The sequence below is a fragment of the Diadema antillarum genome, unplaced genomic scaffold (assembly GCF_040938485.1).
Source record: "Diadema antillarum isolate AM-2024a unplaced genomic scaffold, OU_Dant_1.0 scf00000041, whole genome shotgun sequence".
Taxonomy (NCBI): domain Eukaryota; kingdom Metazoa; phylum Echinodermata; class Echinoidea; order Diadematoida; family Diadematidae; genus Diadema; species Diadema antillarum.
Genome location: NW_027270930.1, coordinates 57,501 through 85,475, shown reverse-complemented (window position 1 = coordinate 85,475; position 27,975 = coordinate 57,501). Strand labels below are relative to the sequence as shown.

Here is a 27,975-nt window from a genome sequence, read left to right as displayed (position 1 = left end):
CCTATTGCGAAATAAATTACTGAAATTAGGTTACGGATTTATTTTGGTAAAATTCGGATATTGTTATTTAGTTTTAAACTTAATCAAGCAAGTGACATATGAAGCTGAGTTCAGAGAAGGTGTAGCCGGCCAAATCGACAGCGGAGACCAGCTGGAACAATCGAAAATGAGTGTGGATGCATACGGACCGAGCTCCCAGAGCCTACTCACGTTTCTCGATACGGAAGAGCATGACTTACTGGGCGCCGACACGCAAGGCACCGAGTTTGAATACAATGTGGCAGATTTCACTTTGCCCTCCCAAACACAAGCTTCTCAGAGCCAAGCCTCTCAACTCGACTTAGCATCACAATCTCAGAGTCAGGTATGTATGAAGAAGTGGATAGATTGATGACAACGCCCTTAGTCAACGGGATAATAAGGGAAGAAATTCAGTTCGGGAAACCCACTCACAAGGGGGGTCCCTCCTTATAAGTAACCCGTCCCCCTTATAAGTAACCCCGTCCCCCTTATAAGTAACCCCCGGGGCACCCCTTATAAGGAGTCTCCACGCTTTTTTGCAATGCAACGCGAAAATGAAAGGACTGCGGCAATTCGCTTGATTAAGTCCATAAAGCTTCACAAGTTTCCTAGTTACTCACGAAATTTGAGCAAAATCGGTTTGAGGCATCATATCTAAAATCATGGATTTAAATGCGATGTCAAACGACCCATGCGAATGCTGAAATGCGAGCGATCTGGCGTGAGTGTCGCCAGGCGCGGCGGCGCGGCAATGCTTGAGTGCAGACGTGGCGACTCAGTCGCCACGTCTGCACTCAAGCATTGCCGCGCCGTTTGACATCGCATTTAAATCCATGATTTTAGATATGATGCCTCAAACCGATTTTGCTCAAATTTCGTGAGTAACTAGGAAACTTGTGAAGCTTTATGGACATAATCAAGCGAATTGCCGCAGTCCTTTCATTTTCGCGTTGCATTGCAAAAGAGCGTGGAGACTCCTTAGAAGGGGTGCCCCGGGGGTTACTTATAAGGGGGACGGGGTTACTTATAAGGGGGACGGGTTACTTATAAGGAGGGGCCCCCCTTGTGAGTGGGTTTCCCGAACTGAATTACATGTGAATGTATTGTAGGGGCGTCGATTTGTGATAGCATGCTTCCAAATTCACTGAACCTCACAAGAGAATCACACATTGTCATTGATTGACCTTGACCGAAAGATCGGTCTGTATCTGTCCGTCGGGGAATGTTCCGCGGAGACTGCGTCTGGCTTCACGGATCCCCTCCGTATACAGACCGAAGTCAATGATTGCGGCTCCTGTGTGGAGCAGTAGCGCACAGATCAAACGTTACGATAAACCAAATTTCAGACAGCTTTTTTACGTTCAAATAAGTTTGACATGACATGACACATTATGCAGCAATATTTGGGATAAATTTCTCACATTGTGCAATCGAAATACTCACATAAACTCGGTTATAACGCAGAAATTTTATCGATATCGCAATATCGCCGTTCGCGAGCAGTACATCGCCGTTCGCGAGCAGTAAGTCGCCATTTTGAATCTGTAAGCCAATCACATGCGAGGTACGTGTTTTAGTAAAACAAATACGTAGAAACTACCTCGCATGTGATTGGCTAATAGATTCATAGTGTATGTTTCTGCAGTTTGAATGTGACGACGCGACAGACTGTGTTTTACGTTGGAAATTCTACTAAAATGTTGGATTATTCATTAATCTGGTGAGTTTTATGTATTCTTAAAAAGCTAATTTCACCATACAAGCTTAAATTTGCCGACCTAGGGCCGTGAATTAGACGCAATCGAGAAGGGTGAGGTACCTTACCCAATTTTCCATAGAGACAGTGGTTAAGAACATCCACACAGCAATGTGTACTGCAACCTTCCGTCTGTCTACGGAGGACAGCGTCAATGGCAAAATGTAAAAGAGTCCTCCGGACAGACGGATCTTTCTGTCTATGATTGACCATGACCAAATTTTACAGTCAACCCGTGAACTTGGTAGATTGATGCATGATGTTGCAACTTGTTCAGTCATAATTGTACTCATACAACTGTATGTAGACCTACTTGGTTGGTAAAGTTCTAAGCAAGGCATTTATAAGCTAAAAAAAAAGAAAAGATAGGGCAACCCAACATGGATTCTTGGAATGGATCTCCATCTCTCATCCAGAGTCATAACGTTTTATGGACTTTTAATAATATTTTATGATACAGAAACTACATTTTCGTGATACTTGCAGGCAGGTAGGGCCAATTTAATACATATGAAATACACTGAAGTGAATGCTGACCAACTGGAGACCGGTAGGTTGAATATTAGCAGCAGCACAGATGCTGTCTTGATATGAGCACCATACTAACCAGTCAGGATCCAGGATGCTATCCAACCATTTTGTTGTTGTTGAAGAAGAGGAAGCAATATCTGGCAGTGAACGCATAGGCAAAATATTAATCTTCTTTCAGTCTGGAGATAAAAGTATGTTAAATTATGACTAAAAATTCACAACTCACAAGGTATCAGAATTATCACAAATTTAGCAATACAATTTCAAGTTTCTATTTCTTGAAATGATCCATTTGTTATGTTACACAAGTTGTGTCATGCTAATGCTTGAATATTGAAGACAGAATTGCCATGATCATTAGTTCTATGGTAGCAGCATTTCTTCTTCTATGAATGCCTTGATCAGCTGTATGTTTATGGCTCAAACTCTTTCATTTTTGAACATGTCCTCGTGAAGTTGAATTACTGGAACTGGTAATGTCTTAAGGTTATGTTCTCTGTGACCGATTCCTATGTTTATGGTCCATGGATATTAGGTTTTTATGCAAAGACATCTATGCAGAAATGACACATGTAGCATGATTTACACCTGTATTTAAATCATTTTGCTTCAAAATTTCCTTGAAATATAACAGGTGGATGCAAGCCAACCCAATGGACTCGATGACAGCGTGGCAGCAGTGGGGCAGCAAGTCAAGGAGCTTACGTTCGAGGAAGATGAAGAAGACGCCACCGTCCTATCAAAGGATTTGCCAAATCACGCGTGCAAGTAAGGACGAGAACCAGTGTGGTGGATTGTTGCATCTGCCGAGTACAGTGGTATCTCAGCATTGACTTAATGTGTCAGAGATATGACGGTTGTCTGTACTCGGTAGTAACTGTGTCTATATGTAAGTGCATTCGTGTTGACTGTACTTGTAGTATTAGGTATCACCAGGGCTGACCTGATCATTGTATGTTTCTCCTGTTTAGAGCACTTATATCAAGTTTATGTGTCATGACGTATAATAGTTGTATGGAGTTCACTTGTAATGTATCATATGAAAGGGGAAGAACCAGTAGACCCTTTTGTATTTGGCGAGACATTAATATGTGATCTCTTTCCCCTCAGGTACTGTGGTATCCATGACCCAGCTGCTGTTGTGCTGTGTAATGGCACAAAGAAGTGGTTCTGCAATGGCAGAGGAAATACGTCGGGGAGGTAAGTTGAAACTATTGAAATGAAAGAGTGACTGGCAATTACATCCTCACATGATGTATTGCTATAATATATAATTGCCAAAGTAATTGCTGTTCTTCCCTCCATGTTGCACACAAAGCCATGTTCAAGTGAATTAGTATTATCTTAATCCATCAGCATTATATTTTGTTTTATGCTCATTTTGCAGGACTATATGGTTGGAGGATGCTTACTACTATACCAGTATGTAGTACCATAAATATTCTTACACACAGATTATTTATATCATAAATATGTTCTTAATGTGGCATGACAACAATAAGAAAGCATGGTTTCAGATGAAACTGGTAATCAGTGATCTTGAAGCATTATTCATGTGGTGAGGTAGTTTCATACAGATACTATTTGTGCGCAAAGAAGTAATCTTTTCTCATCATTTTTTGTCCTTTCTTCCAATCTGTTCTTAACTTCATGTCTACCTTCCTCCCACCAATCAGCCACATCATCAACCACCTGGTTCGGGCCAAGTGCAAGGAGGTGACGCTGCACAAGGACAGCCCCCTGGGGGAGACGGTCCTGGAGTGCTACAACTGCGGCTGCCGCAATGTTTTCCTGCTGGGCTTCATCCCAGCCAAGGCGGACTCCGTAGTGGTGCTGCTGTGCCGCCAGCCCTGTGCCACCCAGAGTAATCTCAAGGACATGAACTGGTTAGCATTGAAAAGGGTTAAAAATCACCAACACACAAGGCAATCTGCTGGTGTATATTTTCTATGCTGACATGAATGATAATTCCATCCCTAACAAAGGTTATTGTGATGTATATACGTGTAGTGAAACCAAAAACACTTTGGGATTGTAGTGCACCTATTCAATCATTTGAATAAAGTTTTGGCCATCGACATGCTAAGGGAGTCATTGAATGTGGCTTCAGTGTGTTCAGGAAAGAAGTTCCTAAGTTCTCTCAGATTAACCAAGGACATAGTGTTCGTGTACATCATCATAATGTTTTAATTACGGGGCAAAGAAAACTGTATTGAGAAAAATTATGTTGGGGAGTCATTTTGGGGCATGAAGCAAATGAAAGATAATATGCAAGAGATGACGTTGTCACATCAAGAAGGCATTTGACGTAAAAGAATTCTATACTGGTGTGCTGTGAATGATTCAATCCTTCATGTACATGAAATTGCACAGTGAATAACAGTATGCAGATTTGGCCCCCAAAAGATGATGACCATGCTGCTAAGTTGCTAGTGGCATATACTGTAACTCTGTTGGACAGCAACCCTGCTTCTTTGCTCAAAGCAATTTAAAGAGAGAGTCGCATTACGTCGGACAGAAGAAATCAGAGCAAATGATCTCGGAATCCCTGCATGTGATGTAGCACACATTTTCTCATGTCTTGTCACATCCAAAAGACCAACATATTATTCTTCAGGAAATTGAGGGCAGGGACCAACATCTCAAGCCTCGTAAGGGTTTAACGCTTTATATGGCTTCAATATCTCTGTGGAGCAGAAACACAAGGGCAAGACATCTGTTGAAACCATAACATGAAATTAGTCACAAGTCTTGTATTGGCCAAGAGGGAAGAATTGATGTGACATTGAAGTCATATATACACAGTGATTTGTTTTTACTGTTGTATGTTCTCTGAATGGTGCTTCTGAATACCATGTAAGATGATAAGTTGATGTGTAATTGGTCACAAACCTTCTGAATTTTAGTGCTACTTAACTCGAAATCTTGACTGATTTGTTAGTTTTGTTTAAATTCATTTCTTCCGCCAAGGAGGTTATGATTTTGTTAGAGTTTGTTTGTCTGTCTATCTATTTGTTTGCAAAATAACTCACATGGTTATGGACTGATTTGGATGCAATTTTCTTATGACCATACATACCTCATTTACAAGCCTTTCTCCCTACAATATCTAGAGGAGCAACAGGTAATGTTTTTATTGGACACTTCTTCTTACCCCCCAGGGATCCCAGCCAGTGGCAGCCGCTGATCCAGGACCGCTGCTTCCTCAAGTGGCTGGTGAAGATCCCCACGGAGCAGGAGCAGCTGCGGGCGCGCCAGATCTCCGCCTCCCAGATCAACCGGCTGGAGGAGCTGTGGAAGGAGAACCCTGAGGCCACCCTGGAGGACCTGGAAAAACCGGGCGTGGACGAGGAGCCCGCATCCGTCATGCTCAGGTGGGCTGAGATGGTCCGGGTGTAGGATGTTGATGTGGAGGCCTTGGCATTTGTGCATGTTGGCCCAAGGAGTGGAGCTAGCTCATTATCCTGCTCTTTTCTTGCTGTGAGAATCTAGTCCAGTGGATGCAGTCTCAGTGCTGTTAGCTGGAAATTTTTGCCAAATCAAATTTGGGTTTACTTGAAAAGTAGCAAGTTGATACCATGAATCATCATCGTGTTTGTTACATCAAAGTATTGTTTTTATCTTGTGTGATCAAAAGCTCATGTACGGAAACCACTTAGCAACAAAAGAAGAGTGAGATGCTGTGAAGGTGCATTGCCTTCAGACAGTTTTTATGAATTTGAATTCTTGTGGACTTATACAAATATCTTGAAAGATATTTGCTGTTCAATTGGCTGACTGCTCATCACATGACATTCGCTAGCAGTACCATTGCGCAAGCTTTCAGATGCCACTAGGAATGTTTGGTTAGTATATTATGATGTCACCAACCATGTGGATTAGTCCATAGACTCTTCATCAATCTAACAGTTCCCCATTTGCCAATGACTGTTGTTATACTCATACCATTGCTTGGACCAGACACCTGTCAATGTCAGAAGTGTACTATTAAAGAGTGAATGGTCTTTATTTATGCAAATGAACAACACTATCTTTTCTTGAGAGATCTAGATGCATGTCACCCAAAACTATTCGCTATCTGTGTATATATGACCAGCAGGTCCATGTGCATCATGTAGTGAATATATACGTCTTTGTCACCCGCTGGTGTTCAGGTATGAGGATGCGTACATGTATCAGAACATCTTTGGCCCTCTGGTCAAGATGGAGGCAGACTATGACCGCAAGCTGAAGGAGACCCAGACCCAGGAAGGCGTGACGGTCCGCTGGGACATCGGCCTCAACCGCAAGACCAGGGCCACTTTCAACTTTCCCAAGAAAGAAGGTTTGTATTTGAACAGATGCCATAGTAAGCGCATTGTTGGTGTGCTGTATAAACTGAGCAATCTGCAGTGTACGCACATGTAATGATTTTGATTTTTTAACATGCTACTGTATTACACTGCATGCACTGTTGTATGTGGTTGTGTCATAAATTGTGGTATGGATCAATTGATTTAAAGCTTTCAATTCTACCAACATTCTTTTGTCCTTTTACAACTACAGATGCTAGAAATCATTAGGCTCTCGTCTTGGGGCAAGACATTGAACATTATGTGGTTGATTTTTTAATGTGATGGACTCATTTAGCTAGGGACTTATTTTGAATCCTCAATTATCATTCATATTGCTGTTGTGTAGTAAGAGATTCCTTCTCCCCATCATGATAATCTGTGATGAATGAAGTGTTTGTGAAATCTGTTGTTGTAACAGATCTGAAGCTGATGCATGGAGATGAGCTGCGACTGCGCTACACCGATCCCCGCGAGCCCTGGTCCGGGCTGGCACATGTGGTCAAAACACCAGACAGTATCCTTTTGTCAGTGCGTGTATCTCCCTGGCTTGTCTTGTTAGAAGACAACACTGCTAGACCTTGTGTAAATTTGATGGATTCATGATTTTATTTGTTGTTTTTGTTATAGTGATACCAAATATGAAACTATACTATTGAAGCAAAAGCACTCACTCTGTCAGTTATCATCAGTATTCCTGCTAAAATCCTATATGGTTGCATGTCAGTTTCTCTTGGTACGGGATTTACTGAGACTTTCTGAGATGACAAACTTAAAAACAAAAATCCATGAATTAAGCTGGAGTACTTTTTTTTAAACCAATCCAGCCCACTATCAAGAGTACTGAGGCCCTAAAGCATGAAAGTTTGTGATAGTCACATACAGTTACAGTAGTTACCATGGCAACATTCAGTGTGCATGTAGAATTTCATTTGCTACCATAGGTGCTTAAAAAGTGCTGTCATCGTTAAGTTGGTGTTTTGCTTAGTCCCAGTATTTGCATTCTAGGAAACACATTGCATCTCTTACCAATATGAAATATTTGATTGTATCAGCAGTAAGTAAAGACTCGCATCGCCGATTCATAGTGCCTTATCCAAGGTTGCAAATCAGGAGAGAGGGAAATACATGCACACTCTCTTTTACAGAAATTTCCTCATTTCATGGCATGTCATGTGTCAGTGGTACTTGGAGTCACCATTCTATTTTGTTGTCTTTACAAAGGACAAATTCAACGAATATACCAGTGGACAGAAAAAACAACAACAATTTACCGAACTTAAGTTTTAGAAATCATGTCACCAACTCCTTTCCAAGTATGTTTGCGCAACTGCATAGCCCATGTTGCTGACTTTGAGGTGCGTTTACCTCATTCATTGTACGCAGTGACTACATTGTGCTGGAAGAGGAAAAAATGTTGTCCAGTGTATGTCAACATAGAAGATGAAACAGTTGCATACCTTAACACCAAATGAACTCCAGACTACAGCGATGAGATCTGTGTGGAGCTGAAGAGTGCGATGAATGTCCCTGTCAAGTATACATCCAACTTTGCTGTGGATTTTGTGTGGAAGTCTACATCTTTTGACAGGTAAAATTGAAGGTCCACCTTAGATTGTTATTTGTTTTCCTCAACTTAGTTTTGTCTTGATGAATTTGCAGGTAAATCTAATTCACTCAAACCCCCTACCCCCCCCCCCCCCCCCCCCCCCCCAACAAGAAAGAGAGAAAAGAATAAGATAAGAATGTAAAGGATCAATCAAATGTTTGCAGTTTACAAAGACAAGACCAGACTTGCCCTGGTGCAAAAATGAGCACTGATCTTGATAATATTTAGCATTCAATTTGTTACCAAACTAGTGCATTATAGTGCAAGACATATGTAAAGAACAATACTGGCTTATACCTATTTCTGTGTGTCAGAGTCAAGGGAACTTCTTCAAAAATAGTGACTACTTGTTTTGTCATATATTGGCAGCGTCATGGTATACATTGTTGAAGGCATTTTAAAGAATTTTCCCATTGAGGGCTGGGGAAACTGTTTGCCCTATGGGTTAGGGAAAAAACAACAAACAAATTCAGGCGACTCCTGTCATACAAAGTCCTGGGGACCGGCAACATTCTTTGGTAATGTCAAATTTTTGTATAGGTGAACAGTAAGCTATAAAATGATATGTAGATGATAATTTTGGGACCTGAAATTTTACTTTGTTGTAATGACAGTTTTGTTATAACTGTGTTCGTAATAATGGAAGTGCACTGTAAAACATTTTGAATGGTTGCATCTCACAGGATGCAGAGTGCACTGAAGACCCTTGCGGTGGATGACACGGCCGTGTCCAGTTACCTTTACCACCGGCTGCTTGGTCACAGCCTGGAGAATGTGGTGCTCAAGTGCAACCTCCCCAAGCGCTTCTCCGCCCCGGGACTCCCCGAGCTGAACCACTCCCAGGTGTCGGCTGTCCGCACGGTGTTGACACGCCCCCTCAGTCTTATCCAGGTCAGTGACAGGTCATTCTTAAAACCCTCTTTGAGATGCGGAATATCATTGACAGTAGGTTTGCATATGTAGCTCTCGGACTGTTTTGTTTGCTGTCTCCAGTATTCTTAACTCATTGAAGACTGGTCCCAAGTATACTCAGGCAGATGTCAGTGGGAAATGAGTGTTATTATACAAATAATACACAGGTGAGAGTGCATTAGTGGAGATGCAGCACACTCGAGGGTATTTACAATTGTGAAACATGCACGAGGCGAAGCCTCGTGCATGTTGCACTACATTGTAAATACCCGAGAGTGAGCTGCATCTCCACTAACGTCACGAACTTAAACCTGTGTATTATTTGATTTATAAAATGGGTCGAAAACTAACAGCATTTTTCATGTACCTTTGTGGGTCACTACCAGTCAGCTTCATGTAGCACTCGTTCAAAAGTCAAGATGTCCGAAGATGTTCGTCCCAAACATTTGCGCACGTCGCACTCGGAAATCCCGCACATATAAGTACGTATAAGAGTATACGTATGCCACATATTATGCACAAGAAAGGCCGGCTGGCAGCCCGAACTAGAAGTTGTTTACAGGATTGACAGCGCATACAGTAGCGCGCGACGCACTTGTGTAACAACTGATTGAGTGTGCACTGCTAGTGTAAACATTGTGACGTCAGTGACTGAGCAGTTACGCTTTCTCTGCAATGTCCCATAGGATAACACGCTGTGCTGTTATGACTTTTCATTGCACACTTTTTGCATGGCTGTGCGTGTTAGTAAGAAAATCATGAGCGCACACGTGACTCATTTCAGCGCTTCCAATTGGCTACATTCTTGAACCCATTTTATAAAGCAAAATAAGCTTGTTAAAAACAATAATTCTTTCACGTTTTATGCTTAGGAAGCTAATTTGAATACAAGTGTTTGTCGTTTTTACAACTAGTCTATTGTAGCCATTCCGACCACCTTACATGTAAGTGTTCTGTCAATGCTTGTGGCTAATGTAAGAGTAATGTTTATTTTATTATTTTCTTTTTGAGATGACTAGTCTGAAAATCAGGTTAAATATATCATTCTTTGATCCCTTGTGTGAAAATCAAAATGTGTCACCATTGAATTATGAAATGAATAAGCCATTTCTGAGCTAGCCTAATGTTTTCAGTCATGTGGTGTAGAGGTGTACAATCATTAATTGACTCTGAAACCCAAACACTGCATTGCTTTTGGCACTTACTCTGGCTCAAAAGACCTTGCATTTAGAAGTATTAAGTGTGCATAATATCCAGGGAGATGTCATATGAACACGACAACCTTTGATCTTTCAATCCTGAACAGGGCCCTCCTGGTACAGGAAAGACAGTTACCTCGGCCTCCATTGTTTATCACCTGGCCAAGCAGGGGACAGGGTGAGTTTATGTAGAATTTTGACCAGCTCTGTTTGTCTCATAAGGGACTCTTGATATGAGCAGCAGAATTTTTACATACTAAATACTTTTGCAAAATTTCAAGGCTTGACCCCTCCTTTTCCTTGCAAACATATTTTTAGTGTTCAACCTATTGCTCTGAATCTTCGTCTTAACAGGAGGCATAGTGAACAAAACGGATAGAATTCGACATATTCACTCTGGGCGCCTGAATGGAAGATTTTATATAGTGAATAGTAAGAGATATGACCGGGCCATGGTAATTGCTTGAAAGCTATTTTTGTCAGCATATTTTATTTATTGTTTGGGTTAGCTGCTGCTGATCTCATGTATTTTCATATTCAATCAAATTTACAAAGTGTAATTTCAGAGCCTTGCTAATTGAATGAAAAAAAAAAACAAACAAACTGCACAGATGATTATAAATGCCATTTACTTCCAATAGATGACTATCTACTGTTCTTGTATAAAGTGTAAATAATGATAATGCATAATGCAATAGTACCACATCTGTGTGATGTTTTCAGCCAAAGGAACCTTATATGAGATCCATATAGGAGTCAGTGACCTTACACTTTGTTGAGAGAACTTTGATCTACATCTTCCATCATACCAAAACTGCTCCAAAACATGACTGAGTTTGATGCGAAATATATTCATACCTGCCAATTATTCCTTTTTATATAAGAATGTTCCTTTTTTTTTATGGGCAAAAAGACTTAATCAAAAGTTAGGTTTTATATAACAGTCTGTTGATTATGAATCAGGGGAGATAATAGGGAAGATAATGTCTTCTCTTTTTTATTTTTACAAATTTCACTTGCAATGGCATAACACTGTAATATGCAGTTGATAAAAAACTCTTCTTCTGTTTGCCATCTCAGTCAAGTGCTGGTTTGTGCCCCGAGCAACATCGCTGTGGACCAACTGACGGAGAAGATCCACAAGACGGGGTTAAAGGTCGTTCGTCTGTGTGCCAAGAGCAGAGAGGCCATCGACTCCCCAGTCTCCTTCCTGTCGCTCCACAAACAGGTGTGAAATCAGACAAAATTCCTCCATGTATCAACACTGATTCGTCAGTGAGTTCAGCCTGTATTATTGCAAAGAAATGGCATCTTTGTGAAAAGTAATGTGGCAGACCAAAAGCTGCTCCTTCTTCCAGGCTTGTAGGGTGGACTGTAGTTCAGACATAGACATGTGCTCCAGAAGAGTAAGTTTTGTCTCAAGTATCATGCATCAGAAATATTTTAAAGGAAAAGTAACAGTAGGTGACTATGATCACATTTCATTGCTGAATATCGAGTGAAGAGCATTTCAAAATTCAAAACAGGCTTTTCTACAACTGACAGTTGTCTATGGACACAAACTTGCTGGAATATGATCTGGAACATGAGACAGAAGTCAAAATATCCACTGCACACAGTACAATTTAGTGGAAAGCTTTTACACTTTTCGTATAGAACATTTTTGGTTGCGAGGTTTTGTTCCTAATATTGTCCTCATACTTCTTTAAATGACCAAATCTTACCCCACTTGATTAGCTGAAATTTCTGACCCAGTTGTATTTCTGTCTTTTGACCCATGACCCTGCTATCTAGGTGCGGAACATGGAGGGCGCCGAGGAGATGCAGAAGCTGCAGGCCCTGAAGGACGAGATGGGAGAACTCTCTAGCAACGACGAAAAGCGCTACCGCACCCTCAAGCGCAACTGCGAGCGAGAGCTTCTGCAGGTTGGTGTCCTGAACCCAAGACTCGCTCTAATGTTGCTGTCTGCGCATTGATCAAGCAATAAACCTCATTTGTGTAACCTCGCAGATCCAGAACATGTTTCTGCCAGCTTCTATCTGCTCCACATTCATGACTTGAGAAAATATGATGAAAGTACCGTTATGACCTCAATCATGCAGCATGCAGTGACATGCCAGACACCAGATATGGTGGAATTTGTACTCTTGTGTTGCCGTGTGGTTTGCATGTCCTTCATCTTGACCGTGAAAAATTGGTTCCTCTCGGAGTAAAGACATTGAGCTGAGTAATCAGTTGCCTTTGCTTCTGTGACAGTGTTCACAAACACTTATTACATTTGCAGGATTTTTTCCCTCCGTTATTGCTTGTAGTGTTAACCAAGAGTGTATGATTAGTAACAAGGGTTAAATTTCATGAACAAGGCACAAAATATGACAACAGTACAAAAGCCAAATTTTGCTGATTGTGTTCATAGAAGTCACAATGATTGCTATTGTTATAGGAGGCTAGGTGAAATATGGCACAACTTATGTCCTGAGATTTGTCACTTCATTAAACACATTTTTCTTTTTTGTCTTGCATAATTGACATATTACATAGTTTGTTTTGATCAAAAACAGGAAAATATGCAAAAGAGAATTAAAACTATACACTGTACTTTGCTTGTCTTTGCCACTGGTAGAATGCGGATGTAATCTGCTGTACCTGTGTGGGAGCAGGCGACCCCCGCTTTGCCAGGTTCAGGTTCCGCGCCGTCCTCATCGATGAGAGCACCCAGTCAACGGAGCCCGAGTGTCTCATCCCGGCTGTCCTTGGATGCAGACAGGTTGGTTCCTCCCCCCTCCATCTCTCTTTCCCCTCCCTGTCTGTACTCTTCACTGTTCCCTTCCCTTCTATTTTTCCTGTGTCTTCATATCACACAAACAATGTGTACTAGTATTGATTGAGTGGTTCACTATGGTGTGTCTGTGTTCTCCAACCCTCTTTCTCTTCACCTCCCCCTCCCCCTTCACCCACCTTTCACCCCCTTCCTCCCCCTTCCTCCTCTTTACTTTCATACCCGTCTCTGCAACATTCTGCCTCTGCTCAGAATATATGGATGGTTTAACAGACCTCCCAACCATTCTGAATTCAGAGGAAAGACTCTTAAAATTGACCATTCCCAGCTCTTGTTTCAAAAGGAGTTTCTCATTTTCCTTGATAATTTTACTACACATTCCTATCGGAACTGCTCTTTCTTTCCTACTTTTGTGCCAGAATCATCCCTATTTTTCAGATAGAAAGTTGGGAGGTTTGGGTTTAAGGTTATTATATGTATTTCATATAGTAGTTTCTCGCTATCCACACCTGTCATGGTGCTTATGAAGTCTCAACATGCTGGTACCTGTCTAGAAAAGCAAAAACAGGGGTGAATATTTCTGAGTATATTGCAGAATAACGTGCTTTAACATGTATCTTAAAGGTGCATAGTCCCGGTAGTGTAGAGGGTGCTGTTGAATGAAAGTGGCGATCACCGTTAGCGTTGATACATAGATTACCGAAGTTGAGCTGTCATCAAGAGTAAATTGCGTAGTTGTTGCTAAGTAGCGTTGCCTTCGTTGTCTTCTCTGCGCATCGTGCAGTCTGTAGTAATGCCAGGGTGCGTGCATATGTGCTTGTTATTATGACATCACAAAAGAAGTTTGCTAAAGCTGTCATCCCCCTCAGCCGAATCATGAGCCGAACTGTGGATCGGACTTCTTCGGACTTGGGGGAAGTGGGCCACAGCGTAAGCGCTAAAGAGGAGTCGATAGCGTAGGTCTCTATAGGAAACTTGCGCCGTGTGCCCGTGTACGCATTTGACTAAAACAGCGGGACCATGCACCTTTAATAGATGGCCATGAGTAGTTTCAAGAATCTAGACTTCTGATCTAGATGGGATTCTGACCAATAACTGATAGACCAATTTTGACAAAAGGTGCCCTGGTATGATGCAGCAGTTGTTCTCATGAACTTTTTGTCACGCACATCACTTTTTTCCTGTATGATTCATTGCAGCTTGTGCTGGTAGGTGACCACTGCCAGCTGGGCCCAGTGGTCATGTGCAAGAAGGCGGCCAATGCGGGCCTGTGCCAGTCCCTCTTTGAGCGACTGGTGGTGCTGGGCATCCGGCCCATCCGTCTGCAGGTGCAGTACCGCATGCACCCCTCCCTCAGCGCATTCCCCTCCAACATCTTCTACGAGGGATCCCTGCAGAACGGGGTCACTGCTGGTACGTACAGTGGTTTCGTCTGCTCCGACAGTGAGGTGTCAGTTTCGTTACATTTGTGTCACTGCAGTTTGGGATTGTGAGATGCTGTCCCATTTAGCGCTTGTGTGATCAGACTTGTGTTTTAACCCTAATCAGGCTGGGCTTTTTTGGCTATGCTATATCTGGGGGGGGGATTCCGCCCCCCCCCCCCCCCCCCCCTGCAGATCTCGCCTATGGAACGCGTGATCACGCCGAAAATCGGCACACGCGACGCGCGACGCCCGCGACGCCCGCGACGTATACTATCAAAATGTATGGTTACTTTCTCCGAAAAATTTTTCTTATATTTTATATTAATTAATTATTGTAATTTATGCATACAATCAGTTTTGGGCTCTAAATCACTTATTAATGCTCTAATTAAGCTAATTTCTTTTTTAAAATGTTTCTTGTATCATTCTCCTGAGACATAGGATAAAAAAAAATCTGTATCGAAATTAATTTCTTATGTATTTGATTGTTTTGTGAATTTCTTATGTATTTCTTTGTTTTTCGACCTTTTGTTTTTGTTTGTTTTTTGGCCAAAATTTGTCACAGACATTTTTCAAAGCTTTGTTATGCTAAAATAAATTAATTTCGTCCATTCTAAGTCAAGATATGAATTTTTATGTGAATTAATTGAAAAAACACAATTTGCATTGGATTTGTACACAAAATCACGTTTTGGAGCAATTTTGGGGTTGACAAATTTTTTTCGAATGGGTGTCGCGTCAGAACAGTATGCGCGGGCGCAACAATTTTGGTCTCAGAAGTTGCGCGATACTTGAAAGAAAAAAGTCATGAAACATCGCGGCGGGAGCTTATCGCGCTGCGAAGATATTGCGCAAAACGTCGAGGGGGGGGCGGATTCCGCCCCCCCAGCCTGATTAGGGTTAAGGGGGTTTCATTTTAATTGGTTACTGATGTGATGTCATCTGTGTTGTGCTGCAGAAGTGAGTGCAGGAAAGATTATTAGTACAGGGGAAACTCGGTATAACGAACACTGATATAACGAGATATCGGTTATTACGAGGGAATTTTCCCGGTCCCAAATTTCCTTCCACACAAGTCTATGTAAAATGCTACTCTTATAGCGAGATCGGCTATAACGAAATAACTGCTATAACGAGATAAATTTTGTGACTTCCAAACAAAGAAAAACATAGCCAATCAAACCTGTTATAGCGAGGTAAAGCAAAATGTGTGTGTGCGCGCACACTGATACATGCAGAAAATGTAGTGGGACGGCCATATGTATACATGACATCATCATGACGTTTAGCAGGTGTAAGGCAATCTGATGCTGTGATTGGCTTTCTACTTAGGGAATTCCCCATCTTCACACACACGCAGTCATAATGTACATACAGAATGTGTCACATACACACACAGCATTGTGCAGACCATATATATTCCACACACAACACACACCCATACCATAACATACTAATCCACAGACGATCTTGACACAATCGCAAGCTATATAATTTACAGATTCAAACATCTACAATTAATAAGAAACTCATTCTTGATATTGGATTTCCTTGGCGAAAAACATCTTCTTACCCATAAAGGTGAGTAATTCCCTCACACACATTATCAAGTTATCAGTATTGATTGAAAGATGATGGGTAGTCCCACATGTGCAAATTAATGTCCTTATATTATGCGTTCTTTTATGTCTACTGATATAACGAGATATCGGCTATAACGAGGAAAATGACTCGGTCCCGACCATCTTGTTATATCGAGTTTCCACTGTAATTTTTTTTCTGGTGCTATGCAGACTACTGCTTGCTGTATGTGTTGATTATGAGATATGTTTGACTATTGACCTGTTCATTATACTAATAGCTCTCACCTGTGTTTATGAGCAGTTCTTATATAGTATAACAAGAGCAGTCACTTTTTCTTTTTATCTTTTGATTGAAAACTGGTGGGTGGGTGTTGACTACACATAAAAGGAATCATAAGTGGGGGCAGGAAATCATAGTTTTTACAAATGATGGTGGTGCCCCCAGGGGGACCCCCAGGCAGATTCCAAATAACCCAAATTAGGAGTGTGTTCCACTAGGGGCCTGAGGAAATCTCTGAATCTCATTTTTTTTTTTTTTATAGTTTGCATCAGGTGGAGTGCCATTTAAAAGGTGAAGTGCAATACTCACATGAGTGCTAAACCCGTAGGTCTCTTAAAAATTGATTTTTTTTTTTTTTTTTTTTTTTTTTTGGGGGGGGGATGTATCTGTGGGATCTTATGTTGATATTCCTGAAGCAGTGGGTCTATGACTGCTGAAACCCTGTGGAATGGATTATCTTATCCCATTCAGCTGAGAGGATCAATCGTGCAGTGGACTTCCCCTGGCCTCAGATGGACAAGCCAATGTTCTTCTATGCCACCACTGGACAAGAGGAAATTGCCAGCTCGGGAACTTCTTATCTCAATAGGTAATTTCTTCTTCTCTTCCGTGGAGTTGTGTTCTTAGAATTACAAAGAGTGGACTTTATTACCTTTACTTTATTCATTGACTTATGGTAGTTACCTTCCTTTTCTTTTTTTCTTTTTTCTTCTTTTTTTGAGGGATATTAAATGTCAAGGGAAAAAGATGGAGCAATTAAACACTTACTGTAAAACGAGAAATGTTAGCGTGCATTTTAATTTCGCGAATTTCGCGAGCGTGAAGATTCGCGAAATTAAAATGCACGCGAAAGTTCTTTTGTACACTATATGCACTGAATGCCAGTGGCAGTTCACGAAAATTTCATGCCGCAAAAAAGACCGTCGGCTCCAATTCGCGAAAAATTCATGCCGCGAATATATCGTGTTTTACAGTATGTGCATATAACAAAGCTGTATGAGGCTCCTTGCAGAACTTTGTTCCGTCTAAAATTTGAATTTGATATTTACAGTGTCGTTATAAAAGGAGACCTGTTTCTGTCATATGAAGATATAAAGTTAGATAAGGTATGAATGAATACCGAAAGACACATTTTGAATGCATACAAAATCAATTCGAAATATGGAAATGTATTTTTATGACCACTTTGTGCAACAATTGAGAATATGTTGTTTATCTTTTATGCGTAGAACCGAGGCAGCCAATGTGGAGAAGCTGACGACCCGGTTCCTACGGGCTGGTGTCAAGCCAGAGCAGATTGGTATCATCACGCCGTACGAGGGCCAGCGGGCCTTCATCGTGCAGTACATGCAGTACAGCGGGCCCCTCAACGTCAAGCTCTACCAGGAGGTGGAGATCGCCAGCGTGGACGCCTTCCAGGGCCGCGAGAAGGACTACATCATCCTGTCGTGTGTCAGGGCCAACGACCACCAGGGCATCGGTTTCCTCAACGATCCCCGTCGTCTGAACGTTGCCCTTACCAGAGGAAGGTAGTGATCACACAGCTATTCAGACTTCATATACTTTTTGTCTGAAGTCTCCTCTTGTAGTATAAAAACAGTAACCTGGCACATTGCTGCTCTTGTGAAGAGTGACATCTCTTGTGATTGTGAAGAATCAAAATGCATTTTGCAATGTTTAAAGTATCTTTTTTATTTCTGCAACTGAAAAAACTTAACACCTAATTTTTTGAGAAGCTGTGCACTTAGAGAACCATTTGAGTATTCAATGTAAGGTGAACATGAAACAAATACATCATTTCATCATGGAAGAATTAAAGCAAAGAACTAAAGCAGCTGATAATTCTTTTGAAGAAACACTTCATATCCGTCAGACACGTTTGCATGCCTCAAATGTATTCTCTGGCCGGGATTTTACAACTAGGTATGGCGTGATCATCGTGGGCAACCCCAAGGTACTGTCCCGCCATCCACTGTGGAATCACCTGCTGACTTACTACAAGGAGCAGAAGGTGCTGGTAGAAGGGCCACTCAACAACCTCAAGGAGAGCCTCATCCAGTTCAGCAAGCCCCGCAAGCTCATCAACCCATCCAATCCGGTGAGTCCCGTCTCAAGGAGGCTTTGCCCCATCACTTTGCACTCGTGGAATAATCATGGAACAAACTAGTGTGACAATCAAGCGCTCTCACCTGCTTTTAGCTTTGTCCACATAGGTCAGTCATGGGATGCCAAGATATACTTTTATTTCATAGAAATTTGTTGATAATTCTTGAGGGATTCAATTATGATCTCACATTTTCACCAGTACCATCTCTGATAATGCAGTGTCTTTCGTCACGCCCACAGGGTGGCCGCTACATGAGCATGGCCATGTTTGATGCCAGGGAAGCTTTGGCTCCGGGCGGAGTCTTTGATCGCTCCAGGATGTCTAATGGAGGTATGTAATCAATCTCGTTGAGAATGTAAGAGAGTTCTGATTTTATCACTTCTTGTTGATTGCCAGCATTGCTTTATGCTTTGTGTGAGGAAATGGTTGTACATTTATTCATGAGACAAAAAAGAGAAAAATATTGTATGCAGTTAATGCTCTGGCGAAAAGAAGGTCGTTGTTTGTTCACTCGGTGATAAGGAAAGCTTTAGCAGGCTCTGTTGACACACATTACTTCTTCAGTGAAATATGATTATGCATGTATTTTGGGAATCAAAAGTTTAATGGTTTTGGCAAGGCAGGTGCCACTCCTCAATGTAATGTTTTTATTTTTTAGAGAAATGTGTGTTCTGTTTTGTAAAATGTTTAAGATTTGGTATATGCCAGAATGGTGAAAACAGAAGGTGAAGGTAAAATTATTAAAGCTATGAGGATAGTAGTTAGATGGCGCTGTGGAAAGTGGCACTTCATTGCAGGTGCAGTTTGCACAAAAGTAAATTGCATTTGTTGAAGGCAAATTTTTGGAAGATCTTCCGTCTTTGACTCCATTGTGTTTTAGGTCCATCCCACTTCCCGACCAATCAAGGGCGAGTGCATGACCAGATGGGTTACATCCAGCCCAACCAATCCCGCATCGCGGCTGCCAACTTCCCCATCCCCGTCAACGTGTTCATGCCCCCGCCCATGCCCCCAGGGGGCGCTGGATTCTTCAACCAGCCCCCGCCGAATGCCCGTGGTCCAGGCAGCGGACCGAACAACAGCAACCTGAGGGGCGGACCCGGCCAGGGCCCTGGAGCGGGACGCAAGAAAGGGCGAGGCTATCAGGGGTCCCAACATCCCCGCCAGCAACAGCAGAATGCGGCAGCCAATGGCCTGGGCAAGGCCGGTGGGAGTGGTAGCCAGAATGTGTCGCAGTACAACCTCTCTCTCAACAGCACTCAGAATAGTCAGGTTAGCTGGTGCATCAGTGTAGCAGTAGTTGTAGGAGCTATAGCCATAGCTGTATCACCTAAGGATGTGGTGATTATTTGCTGCCACAAGTGGTACTTAGCTGTATGAAGATTTTCATATGTATGTAAAGACACTCCAGCATATTTAAGTTTTGCTGATTATGCTGCCACTATCTAGAGATCTATGAATAAATATTGCCATTCTGATAAGCCATTTAAAAGAATGGTAGATCTGGTCACTGATAGATTTTCACTCTTCTTTTTATGCCTCCGCAACGAAGTGGCCGGAGGCATTATGTTTTCGGGTCGTCCGTCCGTCCGTCCGTACGTCCGTCCGTCCCGTTTTGTTTTTGTCGATATCTCAAGAACCGTGTGGTGGTTTTACATTAAACTTGGTATGAGGGTATATCCTTGGGGGATGATACTTTGTGTGGATTATAGGGTCACAGGGTCAAAGGTCAAAGGTCACAGGTTATTTTTGTGAAAAAAAAATTGAAATTTCATGTTTTTCTCCATATCTCGCAAATGGTTCAAGGTATCTTCATGGAACTTAGTACATATGCTTGTACCGATGGGCAGTGATTATCTAGGGAAGTTGGGGGTCATGGGTCAAAGGTCAGGGGGTCAAAGGTCAAGGTCAACTCCTCAAAATATCACTACTTTCCTCAAAATGCAATATATGCCTGAAGTTTTTTTTTTTTTAAACTTGATGTATGGCATGTATTACCCAATATATATTTTTGGGGAAGTTTCTTGCCAAAAGGTCAAAGGTCAAAAGGTAAAAGGTCAAGTGAAAGTGCTAAATTGCACTTTTTCCTCCATATCTCGAAAGTAACTCAAGGTATCATCATGAAACTTACATATTTATGCATGTTCAACCTAACAGTGATTCTCTTTGGAACTGTGAGGTCAAAGGTCAAAGGCCAGGTTTAGATAATGCTATTTTCCCATTTGATACTGAAATTATACTTTTTCTCAATACCTTGAAAATTACTCAATGCATAAACTTGTAAAAGGGTCAAAAGTCAAGTAAAAATCATCAGTTCCCCAAATACCTGCACTCTGACATTTTAATCATTCATCCAATTGAACCTAGTTCTAGGAAAGTGAACATTCAGCACATTTGTGTCAAACCTGTCATTTTAATATTTTGCCAATTGTGTGAAACTGTCATCACACATTGTCAAGACATTGTACTATAGACCTATTAGGAGAACCATGCATTATGGCGGAGGCATATCAGTAGCCGTAGCGATATATCTAGTTACTCATGTAGCACTCATTTCCAACTGTGAATATTTCATAGCTTCATATTCACAGTATGGGAGAGTCTGGCAGCTCAGATTTTTCAAGTTGGAGACATTGTGAAACAGTGCCTTTAAATGGGGAAGTGGGGATAGGAGTAACATGAGTGGTTTCTAATGGCATCCTACTTTGAGAACGTTCACTCTGTTCCTTCATCAAATTGATTCACCGAGCATCATGTCACATTCTCACTCTTTTGTCTTTATTTTTTGGTTTGTTCTGGCCTCCATTCAGCCGGATGTCTCGCAGTCCTTCTCCCAGAGTGCTCTGACCCAAGGCAACCTGTCCATGAGCCAGCCGATGAGCCAGCCTGGGCTGTCCCAGCCCGGCTTCTCCCAGATGGGCCTCTCCCAGCCGGGGCTATCCCAGCCAGAGCTGTCCCAGGTAAGGTTGCTTCGTCCCCGATTCTGTAGGACGCTCTGCTTAATACTGGAATTTTTCTCCATGTCCAAACAGTCAGAGCCTCCAAGGCCCCTCTCCAGATCTCGGCCTTCCACCGCGCGATTGCGACGGAAATCGGCACGCATACTGCCTGTGAAGTAATGTAAAATACTGTAATGTTGATTTTTTCAAAAAAATTGTCATTTATGCTAAATTCTCCTAATTTATGTATAATGATGCATGAAATCAGACTATTTGCTATAAATCACATTTTTTGGCACATTTTTTGTGTAAATATTCTTTCTAGTGTCCTTAGCAAATGTAAGAGAAAAAAAATTGTGCTATCAGAAAAATTTCTTTGTATTTTATTGTTTTTTAATTTTTTATGTACTTCTTTGTTTTTTACCTTTTGTTTTTCATTGTTTTTTCTATGAAATTTGTCCGTGACATTGTTCCAAACATGAAATTATGATATTGATTGATTTTAATCAATAAAACAATCATGCTTTTATGAAATTTGACTGTAAGCACAGTTTGCATTGAAATTGTACATGAATTCACGTTTTTGAGCAATTTTTTGTCTGACATGCATGCACATATTTATGCATAACTTCGGAACCGCATGCCCGGTCGTCGCAAATTTGGTGTCAAAAAAATTTGGAAGACTCAAAAGAAAAAAGTCATGAAACATGCCGCAATACCTTTTTGCGATGGCGATACATCGCACGGAACGTTAGGGTTAAAGAATGTAAGACATGTACACCAGCATTCATGGACAGAGAATCAATCTCTGCCTCTCAATCCCAAGCATTGACTAACATTTGTATGGTGTTGTGTGTTTGGCATGTTCCACAAACAGGATAGCTACATGGGCGAGTCGGAGTTCAAGTCGCAGCTTGACGCGGCCCTCTCCCAGGACTCCACCTACCAGGGAGACCGCAACTACACGCAGGGCTTCGGCTATTAGTTCCCAGGCTGGATGGGGGAGTAGGCACTCCCTCCACCCCGTGGCGGACAGAGGCGCGTATCACCAACCAAGCTGAGTTAGAAACCAGAATCAACACTCATCTTACCACCGGAAGATCGGGAGGCGACAGGGAGAAAAACAAGAGAGGAGAGAGAGAAGAGAGAAACAGAGACAGACGAAGGAGGCACGGAAGCACCCAGACGTCGTTGGGAGTAGGGACGCACCCAACTCTCGGCACATCGCAGCAGCGCTGATGATTAACAGAAAATGGCGGCAGTGAGAGCAACAAAAGTTATCAGGATGAAAACAAAAACAAAAAAGATGCGGCAGCTGAAAGCAGCAGCTCATGAGGAGGAAGGAGGGAAGGAAGGAAGGAGAGAAGGAATGGAGTGAAGAGGGAAGGAAGGACAGAAAGCAGCATCAACAAGGCTGTGCTAGTACAAATCACATTATGTAACAAATAGAATCGGTATGCATGCCAGTGGTAGGCCTCAGCATTAGCCAAGAAGGGCATTGCAATTCAAGAAAGTGTAAAGCAGTCTTGCAGAGATGTTCCATGATTGACACGTGGTCCCTGTTTTGTATGCTTGCCTTGTCTTGCTAAATGGATAGAGGTTGAAAACCGTTAATGGCAGAAAGCAACATGAGTTATTTGTATAAAAATTATATCTGGTGCTTACAGATATACTTGCATTCAACACAAGGTTGCTTAAAGTCCCTTTAATTATCTCAATCAACCAACCAACCAGGAACAGCTAGACTGTACTTGTACTGGTTATCCATCAAACAAATCTGGTTGATAAGAATTGACAAACAATGCTGAATGGTCCCTCTGCAAGGATACCCCAAACTGTTGTTGTCTTGGGGGAGGTTTCTGTTTCAGGGACCTCAGTTCCAGAGCATTTCAAAGTGCAGTAGACATGTAACCCTCCATGATATTCAAATCTTCCTTCCACGTCACCCACAGGTTCATTGGTGGGGTACCTCGGTCATTGCACCTTGTTAATGCCCCTTCTGTACTGGACAACCTCCAAGTTGGCGTGTATGACTTTAAACACTCAAGCCCTCCAAAATCGAGATTAAGACATCTGACACCAAAATAGAAAAAAATAAACTGAGTGTGACCCAGAGGATGTTACCTTTTGGTTCATGAGAAACTAGTACCTCCTCAATCGTTTCATTCAGGTTGGAGTCAGAAAGCAGTGATGCGGGAATCAAAAGTAATTCCACCTGCCCCAACTTGAAGTTGTACTGCACTGGAACGTCATGTTTCAGGGAGGTGACGTGTGATAATGTAACAGAATGCTCAGTGCTGGTCGAGAAGGCCACAGGTTTCTGTTCTGGCGAAAGAAAGAAAGTAATGGAAGCGCAAGTTGCACTTCTTCTTGCAGGAAGAAGAATGTTAAACTCAGGCTGCTACACCTTACAAATCTGCCGAGTCAATGTCTCTGTCTGTGAGCTCTTGTGGGTGTCCATCGCTCTTGTAAGCTGTTGGTTTTGGCCAATTAAAGATGCATCGTGAGCAGAGCCTGCTGTACATAAGTAAGGAGAACCTAGGAAGAATCTTAAACAAGGGATGAAAAGTGCTTGTTTTGCTTGAGTGGAAGATGTTCTTTGCATTCAAACTGGGTTCCTTGAGAACCAGTCTTCAGTGATGTGAGACTCCAATATGTGTATTAGAGGGTCAAGTTGTTTTATTCATTTTTTTTTAGATTTTTTAATTTTTGTTCTTTCAGTATAGGTAGGAACAAGGATCATGCTCAATGAGCTTGCTTCATGGTTCAAGAAGAACTCATGCTGGTATTTAGTAGGATACATGTTTTTTAGACATGGATGGGGGACAAGTCTGACGGAATTTGCTTTCTGGTAGTCTGAAAGAGCTGTTCTTTGCTTTTGTGTACGTCAGAGTGGACAAAACAGTCGACTGCTGATGTGGTTTTTAGAGGGATATTTTGATTGGAGATTTTGATTATTTTCTGATAGCAGTGAGGACAGAAGAAAAAAAAAATGCACAGACGGCAGAGCTCTGTGTGTGCCATGAACTTATTTTAATGCTGATGTTGAGACAAAATTTAGCATGTGCCCCGTGGACTTCAGAACCATACAAATGATTTTGCACAGACTTTCCTGCACGTGTGTAGCGCTGTGTTGAGTGACTGTGCGGCATAGTCAAGTTCTGTTTCAGTCCAGTAAAGGTAACCCAGAAATGTCAACTTGACCGTGTTGTGTATTGGTCTGGTCTGTTTTTGTGCAGTTAACAAAGTTTGTGAACCAGGAATGGCACACTTGACAAATGTAGTGGAGAATAAATAGTGCACTTTGAGTACTACTATCCATGCTAAATCCACTGAAGTCAGTTTCTGCCATATTGGCAAGTTTGCATGAAGAACAAGTCTGTGGTGAAGGTACATATTTGATGAACTGATGATACTTTTCAAGTCGGCTGATTTAGTTCTTGGTAAAAGAACCATGGAGAGTGAATTACAAGAACTGACAACAGAGCCGCTTGCTTCAAATTATTGATAAGTTTGTTTTTTGAGTGTTTTTTTTCAAGGCACTTACCATCACCTGTTTGGCCAAAGCAAAGAGGCAGGTGGAATGTGTGCAGTGTCATACAGAGCGTCATGTCTACTATGTGTGATGATTCATGTGGACATAGTTTGTTTTAATCAAAGTTACTTGTCTATGGCATAATACTTTGTTGTTGTTGTTGTTTCTCTAAAAACAAAGGCAGCTTAATGATTTGAAACTGTTTCAAAATGAATACAAGGTATCACTAGGGATGGTCCAAGACTTTGTTTTGTTTTTTTAATACATGTGGTATGTATATTTATTCTGGTATATGGTCATGCAAATCAAAATATATAGTACCATTTCCATGTTTATGGAATTTGGCTTCTTAGACATATCATACATTTGATATGTTCTTGCTCTGAGATTCAGCTCAGCAACTACCTGTTGCACCGTCATGTCAGATCCTACACAACGCTTAATTAAACAGGTCAGAAGAACCGCAACATATGACACACAGCTTTACACCAAACATGGTACTGTTTAGACAAATTGCTTGCAAGTGCATTGTGCTCCTTCTTTTGAATGTGTAATTACATTAGGCACAATGAAACACTACTTAAGACATAAAGCAGGGGCTGTTTGACCATTTGCAGCCGTAGAAAACATCCCCAACTGCAGTTGTTCACTTACAGACCTAGTGCAGTTTTTGCTTTGGTTATAGGAATCACTTTCCCCGGAAATTAACATCCATGACAGAACGGCTATGTGAGATGCAAGGGATCCCAGTCAGGCAGAATTTTCGTGTGAGTGATTTCTTCAGACTGAACTGAGAGTTGCCAGGTTTAGACTCCATGCTCCAGGACTTCAATATGAACCTATCTTTAATTGTAGTGTCACTGCAGTTTGTTTTTGTAGCATATGTGTCACATCTCAATTTGTGTAGCTTCTCTTCAGAACTGAACATGCCTGACATTACTTATGAGGAAACAGTGGAATATCCAGTATATCACTCTCACAGTGTTCACACTTGGAGATGGTATGCAACTGTGTATCAAATTTAGGGTAAGTTCTTGTATCTTTATCAATTGCAAAAAGCCACACATTCTGTATGCACTTCTGTGGAGTTGATGTTATATGTTTCGTTGTATTTTCCCAGATATCTTGTATAGTGTGAGTTACTTCTTTCTGTAGGGGAAAACTGGTATGTCATTTCTGCATTGATGAGAATGTCTAAAAAGCCCCAGTGAAAATTTAGTGTTTTAACACTGATTGTCAGTCCATGTCACAACACAATCTCACTGGATATAAATGTTGTGTGTCCAACTACAGATGTATGTGAAAATTTGTCGTCTTTATTCATAGAGCAGTTGATCCGGGCTACAAGAATGCTGTGTAATGAGTGAACTGCTGATAAAAAAAGAAGAAACACTACCGTCCAACATAAAGATTTGGACAAGCATCGGATGTAGTGATAGCATCTTGTGATAAAATTAAGGAAAAGTAACAGCTGTGATCATTTTGGACCAAGTGAATGTCGGGTAGTCAATTGATGTTGGTCAATATTTTTTCCCCCTCACCATATTACTATTTTTTCTTTAGCTATCATTCAAACTGTATTGGTTAGCATGACAAATATTAAACATCTGTCTTTAATCACCTAGTCGCCTTGATTTGACTTGTATCATATGTAAAGTAGAATATGCAAGAGGGAGATTGTGTGTGGGTCTTGTTGCATGGAGCAGATGTGGGATGTGTTATGTAATACTGTACAAAAAGCATAAATATGGTTGTATTACAGTGAAAACAGCGTAATAGCTAGTGAGGTCATTGACCCTAGTTCTAAATCTGGGAATGCTAGCATTTCTCTACTGCCTTTGATACAAATGCAGTAAAACAAGCACATTGTATTCAGATACTTCAGAATACGCATTGCTTTACACAAATGTTGACTCACACAAAATTGATGAGTCACCAAAAAGTCAACTTGCTTAAAAGGAGTTAGGAGTCTCTTGAGTTTCCTCTTGCTGTTAACGACATGTTAAAGGTGCATAGTCCTGGTAGTGTAGAGGGCGCTGTTGATGATACTGCCGATCACTGTTAGCATTGATACGAAGATTACTGAAGTTGAGCTGTCATCAAGAGTAAAGTGCATAGGTGTTGCGAAGTAACGTTGCCTTCGTTGTCTTCTCTGCGCATCGCACAGTCTGTAGTAATGCCAGGGTGCATGCATATGTGCTTCTTATTATGACTTCACAAAAGAAGTTTGCTAAAGCTGTCATCCCCCTCAGCCGAATCATGAGCTGAACTGTGATCGGACCACTGACTACAATGGATCGGACTTCTTCGGACTCGGGAAGTGGGCCACAGCATAAGCGCCAAAGAGGAGTCGATAGCATAGGTCTCTATAGGAAACTTGCGCCGTGCGCCTGCGTACACATTTGACTAAAACACCGGGACCATGCACCTTTAAGTATAAGGATGATTTGAAGTTCGCTGCTTATGTTTTGAACTCATCTTTGAAATCTTTACTGCTAACTTGATGCAGATACTGCTGAAGACGGTATCAAAGTGACAATGAAATAAAATAAGGATAACTCTAAGGAAATTCCATCTAACATGACCTCAATCAAGACAGCATTGATATCATATTGGATGCATTGTCTGCTCGAGAGACACCAGGGTCTCATTTCTTAAAATTCTTGCTACAATAGCAACTTCTTGTGGAACAGCCAATCAGGAAGCTTGGTTCTTGTTGCTACTCTGACACTTGCCATTCTAGCAAGAGGACTATCATAGCAACTTTTTATGAAGTGGGGCTCAGAATTGATAAGACAAATAAGATACTGTAAAACATGATATATTCGCGGCATGAAATTTTCGCGAATTGGAGCCGACGGCCTTTTTCGCGGCAAGAAATTTTCGCGAATTGCCTCTTGCGTTCAATGCATATAGTGTAGATAAGAAATTTCGCGTGCATTTTAATTTCGCGAATCTTGGCGCTCGC

At 41.6% G+C, this 27,975-nt stretch overlaps 1 protein-coding gene across 1 annotated transcript; it reads left to right on the top strand.

The window, feature by feature from the left end:
* Window positions 1-2: 2 nt before the first annotated feature.
* On the top strand, window positions 3-22,457 carry LOC139712525 (regulator of nonsense transcripts 1-like). The gene is made up of 21 exons (XM_071624342.1): window positions 3-364; window positions 2,943-3,076; window positions 3,419-3,508; window positions 3,985-4,194; window positions 5,470-5,682; window positions 6,463-6,632; window positions 7,061-7,156; window positions 8,122-8,230; window positions 8,932-9,139; window positions 10,467-10,537; window positions 11,440-11,587; window positions 12,154-12,285; window positions 12,984-13,127; window positions 14,339-14,552; window positions 16,898-17,015; window positions 17,656-17,955; window positions 18,350-18,524; window positions 18,773-18,863; window positions 19,414-19,805; window positions 21,344-21,493; window positions 22,350-22,457. Exons 1-21 carry the CDS (start codon window positions 167-169, stop codon window positions 22,455-22,457), a joined length of 3,471 nt encoding a protein of 1,156 aa, XP_071480443.1. The 5' UTR covers window positions 3-166.
* The last annotated feature ends 5,518 nt before the right edge of the window (window positions 22,458-27,975 follow it).